The following is a 16,052-nucleotide window of genomic DNA, read 5'->3' on the forward strand; positions in this document are numbered from 1 at the left end:
CGCGGGAGCCCACAAGTCGGGCATACACACTGAGCAATATGCCCGATTTGTTGTTCCGATTCGTCCAAATCGGAACGACATCGCTACAGGGTGTACACAGCTTAAGAAGTGCCCTGAAATTGCATCAGACTAATTTCTGTGTGATTTTGGCAGGTTAGTTTATTAGACCATTCAGCTAAATGAATGCATGAGTGTGGCGTAAATGTGGTAATGTTCATTAGATAACAGATGTACAGAAGGAAAACCTTAGTGAGGATTGCTGACAAACATTAAAGTATATAGTTGATCAAGGTTTCATGAAAGATTTTTGTTTAATCTGTTTTGCCATTTTATTGTACAGTATACACTTTTTTTTCTGAACTTATGTGGAAAGATTCACATGGAGACAGATAGCTGGGGATAAAATCACATTTTACATTTCTTATTTGAGTGTTGAAAGCTATACCTAACAGTTGTTTCTTCTTAGTGTCCTTGCTGCAAATGACAATATTCCATTCTCTAAACAAATACAAAAAATTAAGTGGCACCACTGCTTGCGCAATAAACAGAACGAATAGCTGCCAGTTATACACCTTGGGAGCAACACAACCACTCCCTTAAAATTGCATATGCATACCAATATTGGTGTATGAACCTAGGCACTTAAGCCCGACGATGGAAATATATATTTCTACTTCAGGGTCCATAGGGTATCCACAGGATACCTTGGGTATAGGTGTGACGTCAGTCGCAGGGCACCAAAGAGTTAAGCTTTCAGCCTCCCAGGATGCACTAGGTCCCCCTCCTATACCCCGCCCCCGAGCCAAGGCACCTCAGTTTAGTTTGGTGCCCGGCCGGAGTCGGGTGCACCTGTTGGAGTGGGGGCTAGAAGAGCCCCTGAAGCTTATTCTTCATGCAGCTGTGGCTGCATAACTGGATGAACAGCATGGACAGTCAGTCCTGACGTCCATGCTGTCTTCCCTACACCCCGCCGGTACCAGAACGCCGGTACTGATCCGGGGATGCTGGTGGGCGTCTGGGGTCACAGCTAGCGGTGACCCCAGATGCTCCGGACCATGGCCGGATTCAAGGGGGACAGAGGTAAGCAGCGGGGTCCCGCGGTGGGTCCCCGCTGATCACATGGTCCTAAGTCCCCAGGCAGGGGGCTCCCTGGGGACTGGCTGCAGCGTGGAGCCAGGCGACCAACCTGCGCTTCCACTACCCCCTGGGACAGCGGACCGCAGCAGAGCGGTAGCGCTGCGGTGTCCCAGGGGTTAAATGCATGCCAGGGGAGCGCGCCTTCCCTGTCTCACAGACGGCGCCTCCCCCGCTGCACACAACCCTCTCTGCATGCTGCCGACTGGTCCTGTGGCAGCGCTCCTCCCCCAGGCCAGCCTCCTCTCTGCTCCTCGGCGGCCATCTTCTCCAGAACGCATGGTGAACGCTGCTGGAAGCGCTGGAAGGAAGCATCGTGGTCTGGGTCCCCCCGCATACCTCTCCTCCGCTGTGGTCAGGTCTGTGTATGCAGCGCTGTGTCCTACCAGGCCCTGTGTCTGTGTAGTTGAGTGATCAGCGCTGTTAGTGCAGGAATTGTTATTTTTCTGCATTGTATGTGACTGTGCTAGCGCTGCTGCCTGTAATCTTTTCTTCTCTAAACTGTCAGCTTTATTACTGTCCCTGTTCTTTCTGCTAAAGCCCTTGCGGTGCGGTGCTGCAGGGTGGTCTCTCGCCTATTTAATACTTAATTGGTGAGAGAGGTCACATACGTGGTGCCATCATGTCTGAAAGTGATTTTCCCCTCCGGCTACAGTGTACCACGTGCAAAGTACCATTAGCGGAGGGGGAGGGTAGCGCGGAGGGCCTTTGCCGGCAGTGTTTGTCCATGGCGCGGCCTATTACGGTTACAGCACCGGTACAGGAGCCGCCCTGGGCTTGTTTCGCTCAGGCGTTAACAGCTTTAGTGGGCCAGTTAGCTCCGCAGCCCGCGTTTACTCCGATGGGTTTGTCCCAGCAGTCTGTGGTGTCGTCACCCATGCAGGGGTTCCCACGACAATTGGTGGTACCCCACAGTCTCCCTATTTCCCCGCTCCCGGGTTCTCAGGAGCCAGCGTGGGTTAACTCCCTGACGAGTTCTGTACAGCACTTGTCGGATGTGTTGCAAGGGGAGTCTGTGATGCGGTCTCATAAAAGGCCGGTGGCGTCTCTGTCCGCTCCTTATGAGGATGACGAAGGGACGTCTGATGATGGGGAGATTCTAGATCCTTACGATCAGGAACCTCTCCATACTAAGGACGCTGATGCTAAGTCCAAAGTATATATTCCTGGACTTATTCGGGCGGTCCGCACAGCCTTGGTGATTGAGGACGAAGTTCCCCCAGCGGCTAAATCTAAGTATGCCTTTTTCAAAGATGTGAAGGGCGATGCCACAGTCTTTCCTCTTTCGGGTCAGTTGGTGGACCATTTAGAGGAGGCGTGGAAACAACCTGGCAAAAGATACCAGCCGCAGAGACGCCTGGCGGTGGCTTATCCGTTCGCGGATAATTATTTTGCGAAGTGGGAATCCCCTCCACAGGTGGATTCTCACGTGACCCGTCTTGTCCGTAGTGCCACATTGCCGATGCCATCCATGTCCTCCCTTAAGGATGCTACGGACCGCAAGGTAGAAATCTGCCTGAAGTCCGCTTATTCCCTTGCAGGGGGGGCAGCACGGCCGGCTATGGCCATTTGCTGGGTTGCCAGAGCGATGGAGCGCTGGGCGGATTCATTAGAGGCTTCTTTTGAATCCGACTGTCCGGCCGATCAGGCGGAGTTGATTGGCAATCTCCGTGATTCGGCCACCTACATCAACGAGGCGGCTCTAGACATTAGTACTCTGGTGTCTAGAATTTCTTCAGCAGCGGTAGCTGCTCGTCGCACCTTGTGGCTGCGATCCTGGAAGGCGGACGCAGATTCCAAGAAAGGTCTGGAAGCGTTGCCGTTTACCGGAGAAGTTCTCTTCGGTCCGGATCTGGATAAGATTGTGGCCACGCTGGCGGCAGCCAAATCTGCCTGTCTCCCGTCGGCCGCTGCTCCTTCTGGTTCGGGACCATCGTCCTTTCGGTCATCTAGGGCCCAGGGCAGGCCCAAACCACAGTCGTTTCCTCGACAGGCTGGCCCTAAGAAATCGGTCAAGCCCCGGAAGCAGGCATGGAGTACCAGACGTCCGGCCCCCAAGCCAGATGACAAGCCTGCGGCCTGACGGTCCGGGCCTCCCTTTGGGGGATCCCAGGGTGGGAGGCCGCCTGCTACAGTTCGCCCAGTGTTGGTCGACCACTACGACAGACACTTGGGTTCTGGAGGTGGTTTCCCACGGATACGCCCTCTCCTTCCGGCACAGACCCCCGGCTCGCTTCTTCACCACGGGTCTCCCATCAGACCGGAACAAGGCTACGGAGCTGCGGAAGGTATTGCACACTATGCTCCAGGCTGGAGTTATAGTGGCGGTTCCATTCTCCCAGAGGGGCCAGGGTTTCTATTCAAATCTATTTTTGGTACAGAAACCCAATGGGTCATATCGTCCGATTCTCAACCTCAAAGCACTCAACAAGTCTTTGCGGGTCCCGAAGTTTCGGATGGAGACCCTACGGTCCATCATTCTGGCGCTGGAACCTGGGGACTACTTGGTGTCATTGGACATACAGGACGCTTACCTGCATGTCCCTATTCTTTGGCGCCATCAACAGTTCCTCAGGTTTGCAATCAGCAGCGACCACTTCCAGTTTCGGGCGTTACCTTTTGGCCTGGCAACAGCACCACGTGTTTTCACCAAGGTGATGGCGGTCATGGCGGCTTCTCTGCGGCTGCAGGGAGTCCGCATGTTGCCGTATTTGGACGACCTGTTATTGGTGGCAGGATCTCCAGAGCTCCTGTTACGCCACTTGGACCTGACCATTGCACTGCTGCAACGGCACGGCTGGCTAATCAACTGGCAGAAGTCCACTCTAATCCCGTCTCGGAGGATTCTGCATCTTGGAGCCTTATTGGACTCGGGACAGCAAAGGATCTTCGTGACGGAGGACAAGATCTCTGCTTTACAGTCAAGGGTGCGCAGTTGTCTGCACAGCCGCCGGGTGTCCTTACACTCGGCGATGAGGTTACTGGGCTCCATGGTGTCGGTGTTCGACATGGTGGAATACGCCCAGTTTCAGTCCAGACCTCTGCAGCACCTGATCCTGTCCAAGTGGAACGGGCTGACTCAGTCTCTGAAGTCCCAGACGATTGTGCTCACCCAGGAGGTTCGCCTGTCCCTTACGTGGTGGTTACAGACGACCCACCTCAACAAGGGACGTCCGTTCTGGGTTCCAAATTGGGTCCTGTTGACAACGGACGCCAGTCTTCGGGGCTGGGGAGCAGTTTCGGGTCCACACTTGTTCCAGGGCAGGTGGACGCCGACAGAAGCGGAGCTTCCAATAAATATCTTGGAACTCCGTGCGGTCTTCAATGCTCTCCAGCAGGCACAGCGGTTTCTCCAGGGTCGCCCGGTGCAGGTCCAGTCGGACAACGCTACCACCGTGGCCTACATAAACAGGCAAGGAGGAACTCGCAGTCGGGCGGCTCTCGTAGAGGTCTCTCGGATCCTGGTTTGGGCGGAGCGCAATCTTCCGGCCATATCAGCGGTCTTCATCCCGGGAGTGCTCAATTGGGAGGCGGACTTTCTAAGTCGCCAGGACGTTCATCCGGGGGAATGGTCCCTGCACCCGGACGTTTTTCAACTACTGGTGGACAGGTGGGGTCTTCCAGAAATCGACCTCATGGCGTCCCGGCACAACAACAAGTTGCCGGTGTACGGGTCTCGCACAAGAGACGAAGGGGCGTCTCTGGTGGATGCTCTGTCCGTCCGGTGGACGTTCCGGTTCGCATACCTGTTCCCTCCGGTCTCCCTTCTTCCACGGGTAATCCGGAAATTCAAACAGGAAGGAGGGACGCTCCTGTTGATAGCTCCCGCGTGGCCCAGACGGCACTGGTTCTCAGACCTTCAGGGTCTGTCCGTGGACATTCCTCTGCGGTTGCCGCTACGACCGGACCTTCTGTCTCAGGGTCCTTGCCTTCACCCGGACCTGACTCGGCTGTCTTTGACGGCGTGGCTGTTGAGACGGCCATGCTGAGGTCCTGGGGTTTTTTCCAGCTCTGTGGTGCGGACCATGTTACGAGCTCGGAAACCGTCTTCCGCGAGGATATACCATCGCGTGTGGCATACGTTCTTCCAGTGGTGTCGACCGAGAGGTTATGCACCGCGGGAGTTTCGTCTGTCTCGGATTCTCGCCTTCCTGCAAGCGGGACTAGATCATGGGCTTCGCCTTGCTTCTTTGAAGGTACAGGTTTCGGCCCTATCTGTCTGGTTTCACCGTAGGATTGCTACAATCCCGGATGTGCGCACCTTTATGCAGGGTGTTCTCCGCATTCAGCCGCCCTTTGTTTCACCTGTGGCGCCTTGGGATTTGGCTGTGGTCCTGAGGGCTCTCCAAGGACCGCCGTTTGAACCACTGGGCTCAGTGGATCTTAAATGGCTAACAGCTAAGACTGTTTTCCTTCTGGCCATTGCTTCGGCCAGACGTGTTTCTGAGTTAGGGGCTCTTTCTTGTAGACCCCCTTTCTTGGTTTTTTATGGGAACAGGGCAGTGCTCCGCACTCGGCCCGAGTTTCTTCCCAAAGTTGTTTCCCAGTTTCATATTAACGAGGAAATAGTTGTTCCGGCCTTTAACTCACCGGGTCTTTCCGTGGGTGAGGCCTCTTTGGATGTTGTGCGGGCCTTAAGGACTTATGTTGACCGCACTTCTTCGTTTAGGAAGTCGGACGCTTTGTTTGTCCTCTTTGGCTTCCGTAAAAAGGGTTGGCCTGCTTCAAAGCAAACTTTGGCAGCCTGGATCCGTATGGCTATTTCTGAAGCTTATCTTCATGAAGGCCTACCGGTCCCTCCTTCTCTGAAGGCTCATTCCACTAGGTCTGTGGGTCCTTCGTGGGCAGCTCGACGTGGTGCCTCGGCAGTTCAGATCTGCAAGGCTGCTACGTGGTCTTCTGTCCATACCTTCGTGAGGTATTACAGGTTTGACACCTTCGCCTCTCAGGATGCTTCCTTCGGGCGGCGGATTCTCCTTTCTGCACAGGAGCGTCCCCACCCTTAAAGGATACTGCTTTGGGACATCCCCAAGGTATCCTGTGGATACCCTATGGACCCTGAAGTAGAAAATATGAGATATGGTAAGAACTTACCCTTGTTATCTCTATTTCTACGAAGTCCATAGGGTTCCACAGGACTCCCACCCTGTCGCACCTGTGCTGCAGATGGGCTTTGCTCTGGTCACCGGTTTTTCCATCTCCCTCTGGTGAGAATGTGATTCTTGTATGTGTCCAGATCTTTGTTCTCTCTCTTCCTTCTCCTCCTCCGGCCTATGGCTTGGTAACTAACTGAGGTGCCTTGGCTCGGGGGCGGGGTATAGGAGGGGGACCTAGTGCATCCTGGGAGGCTGAAAGCTTAACTCTTTGGTGCCCTGCGACTGACGTCACACCTATACCCAAGGTATCCTGTGGAACCCTATGGACTTCGTAGAAATAGAGATAACAAGGGTAAGTTCTTACCATATCTCATATTATTACATATACATATTTCCATGTTATATTACATATACATGTTTCCATGTTATATTACATATACATATTTCCATGTTATATTACATATACATATTACATATACATATTTCCATGTTTATTACATATACATATTTCCATTGTCCGGCTTAAGCGCCTTGGTTCAATATTCCATTCTCTGTGATGCTGCTCAACGAAACAAATACTTAACTTTTTTTAGACAGCAGAATTTAATATGGGCGCTTTTATTGAAACGGGTGGTGTAACCCATATCAACCAATTATTCCCGTGTTACCCCTTTTCTTGGCAACTAGGCATTTAACACAAACTGCAACATATGCAGTAGTAACTGCTAATAGACTCAAATATTGGCCACAGGCCTGATAATAAATAAATCAAAATGTCATTAATTACCAGACAGGTTGGTAATTGTCAGAATGACTGACTGTAGATGACCTCTACTGGCCTGTGTTTGGTCATCCAGTTACAGTGGAAGTTATCTAACTACTCGTCCGAGCTCATCTAATTCGGTCATTTAGGCAGTCTGGCATATCACATTGAATGTAAACCGAATTTCCCATATATACTATTCATTACAGTTTACATGGGTCTATAAGTGCCACTTGGGAATGCAGACCTAATCCTTCCTGGACTTCTTCACTTCAAGTGATACTTGATGTAATTCCCTTTCGTCATTACAAATACTGCGTGTTTGGTAGATTTTGAATTGTTTGATGGATACATCTACTTTATTTGAGCCCATATTATGAAGATAAATTAAATGGTAAATGACATTTGCACACCTACAGCAGGAACAATCTTGGTGACCAGTATAGTGAGGTTTACTTGGCAGACCCTCTTTAAGTTTACTTTTGACTCCCAACAAAAGGTGGAAGCAGCCATTTTATGGTTGAATCAAGATCTATCAGAATTAGTTGAAATGGGTATTATTTTATCAATCATGAAAGCAAAGACCTACTTACATTGGTTTAGTATTATTGTTATAATATTTGCTTGAATTAAAAAATGTTAATGAAGTAATGTCATATAATTTACAATGTAGGGCTAGTCACCGCTTAGGAGGCATATTGTCAGGTCCAGGCGAAAAGATTGCAGTGATGCGAATAACTTCTTGTGCTCTATGTACATAGTGTTCATTCTAGCACCCTGCATCTGTCACAACCTTGGCTTGTTCCTCTTTCATGTCTGAGGTGTCTTTCTGCTCTGATGCTTGTAGCACACTCTGGTCTGTACCTCAGCAGTTTGTTGCCTTAGCTGAGTGTGCTAGAGGCACCAGAGCTGAGAGCGACACCCCAGGCAGGAAAGAGGAACTACACGGGTTGTGACAGGTGCAGGGTGCTAGAATGAACACTATATACGCATAATAATTTATTTCTCCACACGCCCATCCTCTGTCTCTGCCTCAGAGATGTGGAGTCAGGACACAAAACCTTTGATTCCAAAACTGAAATACATGGTAAATGTATATTAAAGTACATTAATAATAACAAATGTAATATAAAATGGTAGCACAAGGCATTTGCATTACCACCACCACATGCATAATCAGGATATTTAGATTAAACATAAATTATATTTATTTTATAAAAATATCTGAACCAGAAACCTTTGGTAACTTCCAATAAAATATGCAACAAATTATTAATTTAATAGTTCAAAAAAGGGTTTTAACTTTAACAGAAACGGTATATACATTTTAAACTAAAGAATATCTAAAATTAATAAAGCATATTTCCATTTAATCCTTTAAAGGGGAAGTTGACAGCTATAATATGCTTTATTGTAGTGGCAGAACTTGCGAGTGGTGGGCCCAGATGTAAAAATATACTTTAGGCCCCACCCACTACTACGCAAAAGAAAAACTGTGGACACAGATGATTTCATTTCTCTTGCATTTATTACACAATATGTGACACATATTGGGGTTAATTTACAAAACGCTGGGTTGTAAAACCTGGTGGTGCTTAATCAGCACAGTCTCCTGGTGCATCCCATTGAGACTTAGTGACCACACACTAGACGACTCGCAAAAGATGCAATGTCCTCAACGATTTCCAGGCAACTCACCGGCACTTCTGGACAGATGATATCTTGCTAAACTGTGCAATGTGACTAACCACCTATCGTGCGTCCTTAATGATTTCCAGTGCATCGTTAAGGACTTACCTGCAGTAGGTAAGATCTGAAGATACGACAAACGACCCGTGAGACCGCGCTTTGGATCCTTATCTTTCCTGGAAGCTGCGCGTTTTAAAATGATGTATTGTTCCATTGCATCGTTTTCATGCAAATTGTGCCTAAATTCATCCAGTATGTGGGCACCTTTTAGATGCATTTTTGTCAAAAAAAACCTCCCTGGAGCTCGCAGAGTCTCACAGCACCTGGCTCGCCGAGAGGGGCTGTTTGGGGCGACTGTAGCAAAGACGAGTGAGGACACATCTGTATGTAGAAGAACCAGAAATTGGCCCACAATAATATATAACTAGCTGCCTTCTAATGTTTCTATTCAAAAACTGCTTGTCTTATTTGAACCCATCTTAACATGTTTAATCCCTTTAAATACAGCTAGAATTCTTTGGTCTAAAACACTCTATATATTAGAAATTTCCATATTTTTACAAGTGCTATATTCTTATCTACCATTTTAGTTCTCTCCATATTACACTGACTTCCTTGCTTCACACACTTACCCCCTCTCAACTCTCACTGCCCTCTTCATAGCTCACTGCCCCCTGGCAGCACTCACGGTCCCCCCCTCCTCATAGCACACACTAACACCCTCACCCTCATAGTTCACGTCCACTTTTGTAGCACTCATTGGTCCCATCACAGCTTAAAACCCCCCTCGTACCGCACACTAACCTCCTCACAGCTCACTTCCACTTCATATCTCACTGCTCCCCCACTTAGCACTCGCAGCGCCCTCACAGTACTCAGACACCTCCCCCCCAGGCAGCGCCAGCACACTCACCTGTAACCTGCTTTCCCGGCTCTGTACTACTTGTATCTGTCTATTCTTCACTGACTAAGTGCAGGGGAAAAAGACAAACTCCGTGGCAACTCTAGGTCATCCTTTTGAAGGGGAGTGGCTCTCCTCCAACCAGATCACCTCTCGCCCTCCTGTCCTCCTCTGGCCAGATCACCTCTCGTCCTTCTCCGTCTGTTAGGGCCTATGTCCGTCCTCGGTGTACTGTAATGAGTCAGCGTGACTCATTACAGTACTGCTGCTAATAATGCCACGGGCTGGGGTCACCTTTATTGCCGCAGGCTGCACCGCCTGTAGTTCCCACCCCTGGCTGCATGGTTCACAGGTTGAGCCACAGACAATTCAGGACAGAGGGCCTGATTCAGAGCCGGACGCTATTTGCGCTCGCTCGTTCAGAAAAAGGGGCCGGCTATTTAAATTGAGCGCTCGCTCTTTGCGGTCTGTTGACGCCTCTATGTCTGAGCGAGCGAACGAAACATGCGCTCGCTATTTTGTAAAGACGCCCCTTTGCCGTTCGCATCATACGTCATCTCCGCTATTTATTGGATTAATCGAGTACATCGAAAGGCGTCTGAACTGCTCGCAGTGCTTGTGGTTGGATTTTCCTACCGCAATCATGCGAACAGTTCAGGCTAAGCGCCAACCAAGTGACGTGGCCGATGATGCTGCTTTGTTAATTATGCACACCCTTAAAACGCCCGTTTTGACCGTTTGGCACGCCTGCGTTCGGATCACCACTCCCTGTTTTCAAGCACCTTCCCCTGTTACCACCCTCAAACGCCTCATCCTGTCACTCAAATTAGCAGGCACTCGCTATTTTGCGAACACACGATTTCCGACCGCACTGACTGGTTGGCGCATGCGCATTACGACCCATACGCATGCGCAGATGTGCGAACATCGCTCGGAGCGATCGAGCGGCCGCTTACGAGTGGCTCTGAATCAGGCCCAGAGACCGCTGGTCACGATCATTAAGCACTCTTGACATTACAGTAGGGTGCTTCCACCTACCATTACCTTTACATACTGCTATCCCATGCTTTTTTGGCACTTAAGTGTATATATTCATCATTTTAATTTAGAAATGTTATTTAGTGGTGCTGAGGGAGCGGAAAGAAAGAGGGTGTTCATGGTACAAGCAACTATAACAGCAGTCAGTACAAAATAAAATGACATCTTCAATACCTCCATTGGAGCCACAAGATAATTGACAGAGATCCAGACTTCTCAGTAATACAGTCAGTGAGCATTGCATGAGACTGCCACCTACCCCCGCACATAGTGGGAGCATGGTCCCGAAATAACATCTCCTATATCTATATCACTCTGTGTTGGCAGAGATATGTGTGATCACTTGGAGACCTCTCTTGGATATGTGCCACGTTATTGTAATCATATTGTACACTTAGCTTAAAATTGCTTCTCATTGTGTCTAGAAAACATTATTACATACCATGTACAATTTGAACTGATAGATATATTACTACAACGTTTTTATTTCTGTTTTTCATTCTATAACAAAAAAATTGCCTTTTTTTTTAAAGCTGTAAAATATGTACCTTTTTAAAACTTATAAGGTTGGAATAAGCCTGAGACGGCAACTTGTGCCAGCAGCTGACTTGGCATGTTGGCACTCTTATTTCAACAAAGACTTGATACCTAAAGGTGGTCTGCACTTTTTGAGTTCATGTACTTTTGTACTTAAGTTTCATAAAACCAAAAATGATTTGTAGATGTCTCAACTATTTCTTTACATGTTCCGTTTCAAATGCCACACATATTTCCTATCAGGAGATTTCATTAACTACACATTTATTGTCCACAGCAGCATGAATTTATCCTTTCATTTTTGGGTCTTCTACTCTTCTGGAGGACTGTTTTACCGCAGTGATATTAAATTAATGTCAAAGCTTCTAAATAGGGAACTGCTTCATAAATATACCCAGGGAGTGTGTTAGAGAATACTGAAAAGACTTTGCAGGTTGTTGGGATATCCCACATTTATTAATAGGTTTTCAGTATTGCACAGGCATGTTAATGACCTGCAGTGATCTAAGTCTGCTGGAGAGTAAAGTGTCCCCAGTCTAATTTTAGATAAATATACAATTAGCTATTAAAAGTGCAGAAATAAGCAATGATATTAAGTCATGCTTGCCTAATAAAGGGTGCTCTGGTTGTTGAGTGGTGGAATAAGGTAAATCTAGTATCACACTTTGGGGTTCCAAGCCCTGTTACCTGACGCAGAGCAGCTGCTTCCTAGCCTTATGTAGGTAACCCCCCGCAGAAGACGTCCCTGAGTCTTGTACATGCCACTTAGCCGGGTGGTTGCATATCGCTGGGATCATAGCATGGGCGCCGCCATCTTGATTCTTATCAGGTGACTCTCACCAACCAGAAGCTCTAGGATCAACTGACCCAAGGAGCCTAGAGCTCCCTATTTAAGGAAGTTCATGTGAGCAGACCATTGCCAGAAAAACAACACTCCTGTGACCAGCTACTGGCTTACGGACGCTATTCCCTGGTGTATTCCGGTTCCTTGTTCTGTTCTTGCACTTCAGTCTGCCAGTATCATCATCCATTCTACATGGTGCACTTAATCCAGCAAATACCAGTATTCGTTCTACACTGTCAACTTCATTTACTGAGCAAGACTCTGTTATTTTATTCAGTGGCGTGGTCTGTCCAGCAAGTATCTACATCCCCTCTGTACTGTGCATCTAAACCAGTTCTAGCATCCATCTAGGACTCTGAAGCCTCAATCCTCGGCAGACGGCACACCTGGTTAGCTGCCTTCAGACTCCGCCTCATGATTCAGCTCAATGCTCCCTGGCTTGGTATTACGCCTACTGCCATCAGTACAGAATCAGGTCACTGACTGGCTAGTCTCCAGACTACATCTCAGTTGAGGAGGAGCCTCATCAAGTCTTCTAGCTTCTTACTCTTCCAATCCCCAAGCCGACCCTCCAGTTCCTGATCTGAGTTCACAAAACCCTAGAGACCTGACATGTAGGTGCATATTGAATAATGCAGTGCAGTTTCCACAAACATCCATTGTACATAATCAAATGTTGGCTGATGGCTTCTTCCTTTGGAAATCTGTTGTATCACAAATAGAATTTTAGGTGCATCTGTATCGGATTTTAAGAATATACTAAAAAATGTTTTGGCTCTACACAACTACAGGTGATGCAGAGTCATATGCACAATGGACTCCTTTCCATTTCCGACTGAATGATCTTAACTGAGCTGTAACTGGCCATTCTCACATAAGCTAAATTTAATGAAGGCGTGTAGAGGGAATTGCGTGTTATTTAGAGTTGGGTGTATGTGTATTTAAGCCTGTTTGCAGATTGATCTTTTGCACCAGGGATAGAACTGGTGCAATTGTGCATTGATCATGATTATGGCTGGTTTCCCCCCCCTGAATTCAAAGAACCATATGAACTAGCTTGGGAGACTGACCTGGGTAGAAATGTAGATGATGAAGATTGGTCATATATTCGTCAGATGGTTTCTGAGACATCCATTAATACCAACCTTAAAGAAGCTGCCTACAAACTTTATATCAGATGGTATATGGTCCCTGAAACACTTAACTCCATCTACTCACTGACATCAGACCTTTGCTGCGTCAGTGTGGAAATAAAGGCTCCTACTTTTACATATGGTGGGAGTGCCCACTGATTTCTACGTATTGGAAGGAAGTCTGTGTCACTGATAGGCAGTATCTTCAGCTCTGCACCTATTAAAGATCTATTGCATGTCTTGTTATGTAAACTATTTTCCGATACTTCTAAACCCTATAACAGACTATGTGGTCATGTGTTTAACGCTGCTAAAAAACCTTTATTGCTATTAATTGGAAAAAACTAATCCACAACCCCAGATTAAGCTGAAACGCGTTGGGGCACATTACCATTATTTCATTTTTACCCCACTAACAAGAGAGACTATGGCAGAGATGGGCTCCACAGCAATCACATGACCGGAACAACCAGTAAGTAGACGGAGGAAGAAGATGCCGCGGCCGGCAGTGTGACAGGACCCTGGTACGGAGAGACAGACAGCACAGAGACTATCAGGTAAGTCTCCGTAGTGGCAGGGGCACCCGGTGACAGGCTCTCTCCAAGCCTGAACCAGTGACTCCCCTTCCCCAGACAGTAGCACCCCCATGACCACCGGGCTCCGGGGATGTCCCTCTATAAGACAGACTCTAGTGCCTGGCGGTCTGGCAAGGTAACACAGTCTGGAGACCCTGCTGTAGCACTGTGCCAGTTCACTCTAACCCACCAGTAATACACTTGTCCTGCACCACACTCATCGTCACATGGACTAATCACCTATTCGTATCAGCGGGACGCCACTGCAACTAATTCAATAGACCTTTGGACTTATATCTGGCATTTTAGATACCTGATCCACTTGGTCCAGCCATCCAAGGACCAACCGAGGGAAAGTGGCCACCAACCATAGCCACTGCCGCCAATTATACTGCAATCAGTGTATTGTCCATATTGTTCTTTCTTCTTTTTTTCATGTATATGTCCATATTGGTTCATGTTTTATGATTACAGGAGATATTGATGGCAATTTAGATTTCTGAGCTATCTCCTATTATCTATACATAACATAAATTTTTTTGCATTTTTTTGTACATTTTGTACATCTTTTTTTGTATTGTTTACTCATGATGGCATAGTAAAGATTTGTCCATTACTATCCCCTCTTCTCTGGTGTATATTTGGACCCTTCTCTGTATGTCTAACAGTGTCTGTCCCATATAGACAGTGGTAACCCACACACCAGACACACACCATTTACCAAGGGCGAGCGCGGAAAATTCCCCTCTTTTGTTCCGTTTATCAGGAGAGGAAAGGCAACCTCACTTCTTTTACCAGCAGCACACCCAAACAACCTCAAACTTGTAACCACGTCCAGGTACTCAATATATTATCGAAAAAAATAATTAGCTCCCTATTCCTGCACTAATCAAAAGAATTTGGCACACCGCTTCATGGAATATTTCACTGCCCTCCTCCATTACAAAATGACAAAGTTTCATGAAGTTGGACCCTTGGTATTCTCACTTTAATAGGACCCTTTCAGGTCTGGTTTGACCCTCATTTTGAATTATTAGAACTGTTTATTTTTATTTATTCTTCGCTCTACTAAACCTGGTTATATTTATTTTTATTCTGATACCCTATTGACTTTGCTGCCTGGTACCTCTCCTCCCCTACACCCTTCCCATCCATTTTCTCTTATTCAATATTCACTACTGTATGTGCTAGTTGTTACTGGTTTTTACACCCCTATTTTTTCAAAACAAAAATCACGAAAACAGGTAGTTTGATGTATTTTATTATCTCTCTCTTTTTTTTTTTTTTTTTAATGGCTTTATGTAATTTATATTTTCTTATTTATCTATCTACCTTTTAATAAATAAAATTATTTAAAAAAGATTATGGCTTTGAAGCCAAACGTATGGGTAGGTCAGTCCATCCACAGTGCTGCTTATAGTCAAATATACTCATTTAGTTCAGTGCATGCAATGTGGGAACGGTTACAGCCAACTTGCCTTCAACTATTTATCAGGCCCTAAACTGTATAATCTTAATAGAATTTTGTTATATGTTCATGATTACATTGATTAGCAATTAACTAAAGTGAGCAAATAATGTTTGACACATATAGGTGTGTTCCATTTTTTAAGCTGTATTTCTTGCTTTTTATTCAATAAACAGTTACATATAACAACTTGGCGGCTCATCACTTTATGTCTGAAATGCTTAATGGGAAATCGATCCAAACAGCCCAGTTCTATTCTATGGAGAGTATTTGTTTTAAGCTCAGTCAATGTTACTATCAATGTTGCAACTTACTAACAAAAACACATTCGTTTTCTTTCAGGCAAAACCCAGACACCACATTTGAAGTTTATGTGGAAGTAAGCCGTCCCGGAACAAATGAATACAATGAAGGTATTTTGCTTTTATTTATACCAACCTTTCATGTTTTACCTACATAATGTATGTATTATCTCCTCAGTTACTGACCATAACCTTACAAAATGTTTGGTTAAACTTTTGCTGCAAGATTGGTGTAAAAGGTCCAGTATATAGGGAAAGTAAGCGAATGAGCTGGACTCTGGGGAGAGCATTTTATGAAGCTTGAAGTTACTATTATTGCACAAATCCCAGCAGAATATAAGTGATGTAATCCTTAGACTGCCAAGCTGCTTTAGAGTTTAAACACCCATTTTCCGAGCTTGTAAAGTTAAAACTGTATGTTAGACAGTTGCTGCAGACTAGCTGCTGCCAGGAGAAGCTGCGGTTTTGTATAGGCAGGTAAGATCACACACACAGGGTGGCCCAGCATTCTGCGTTTTAGATCTTGAAGTGTGGGGGGCTCTTGAGGGACGCAATTAATGATGTTATGCAGA

At 46.7% G+C, this 16,052-nt stretch overlaps 1 protein-coding gene across 3 annotated transcripts in view; it reads left to right on the forward strand.

Annotated features, from left to right (window-relative positions):
• Positions 1–16,052, forward strand: part of DENND1A (DENN domain containing 1A) — a 742,523-nt gene that overhangs the window by 20,686 nt on the left and 705,785 nt on the right. For all 3 annotated transcript variants that reach the window (XM_088466860.1, XM_088466851.1, XM_088466868.1), the window contains exon 2: positions 15,521–15,591. In XM_088466860.1, coding sequence (XP_088322986.1) covers positions 15,521–15,591 — 71 coding nt within the window. The remainder of the gene's footprint in view (positions 1–15,520; positions 15,592–16,052) is intronic.

This window comes from Taudactylus pleione, unplaced genomic scaffold (genome assembly GCF_031769625.1).
Source record: "Taudactylus pleione unplaced genomic scaffold, aTauple2 ptg000009l, whole genome shotgun sequence".
Classification (NCBI taxonomy): Eukaryota; Metazoa; Chordata; class Amphibia; order Anura; family Myobatrachidae; genus Taudactylus; species Taudactylus pleione.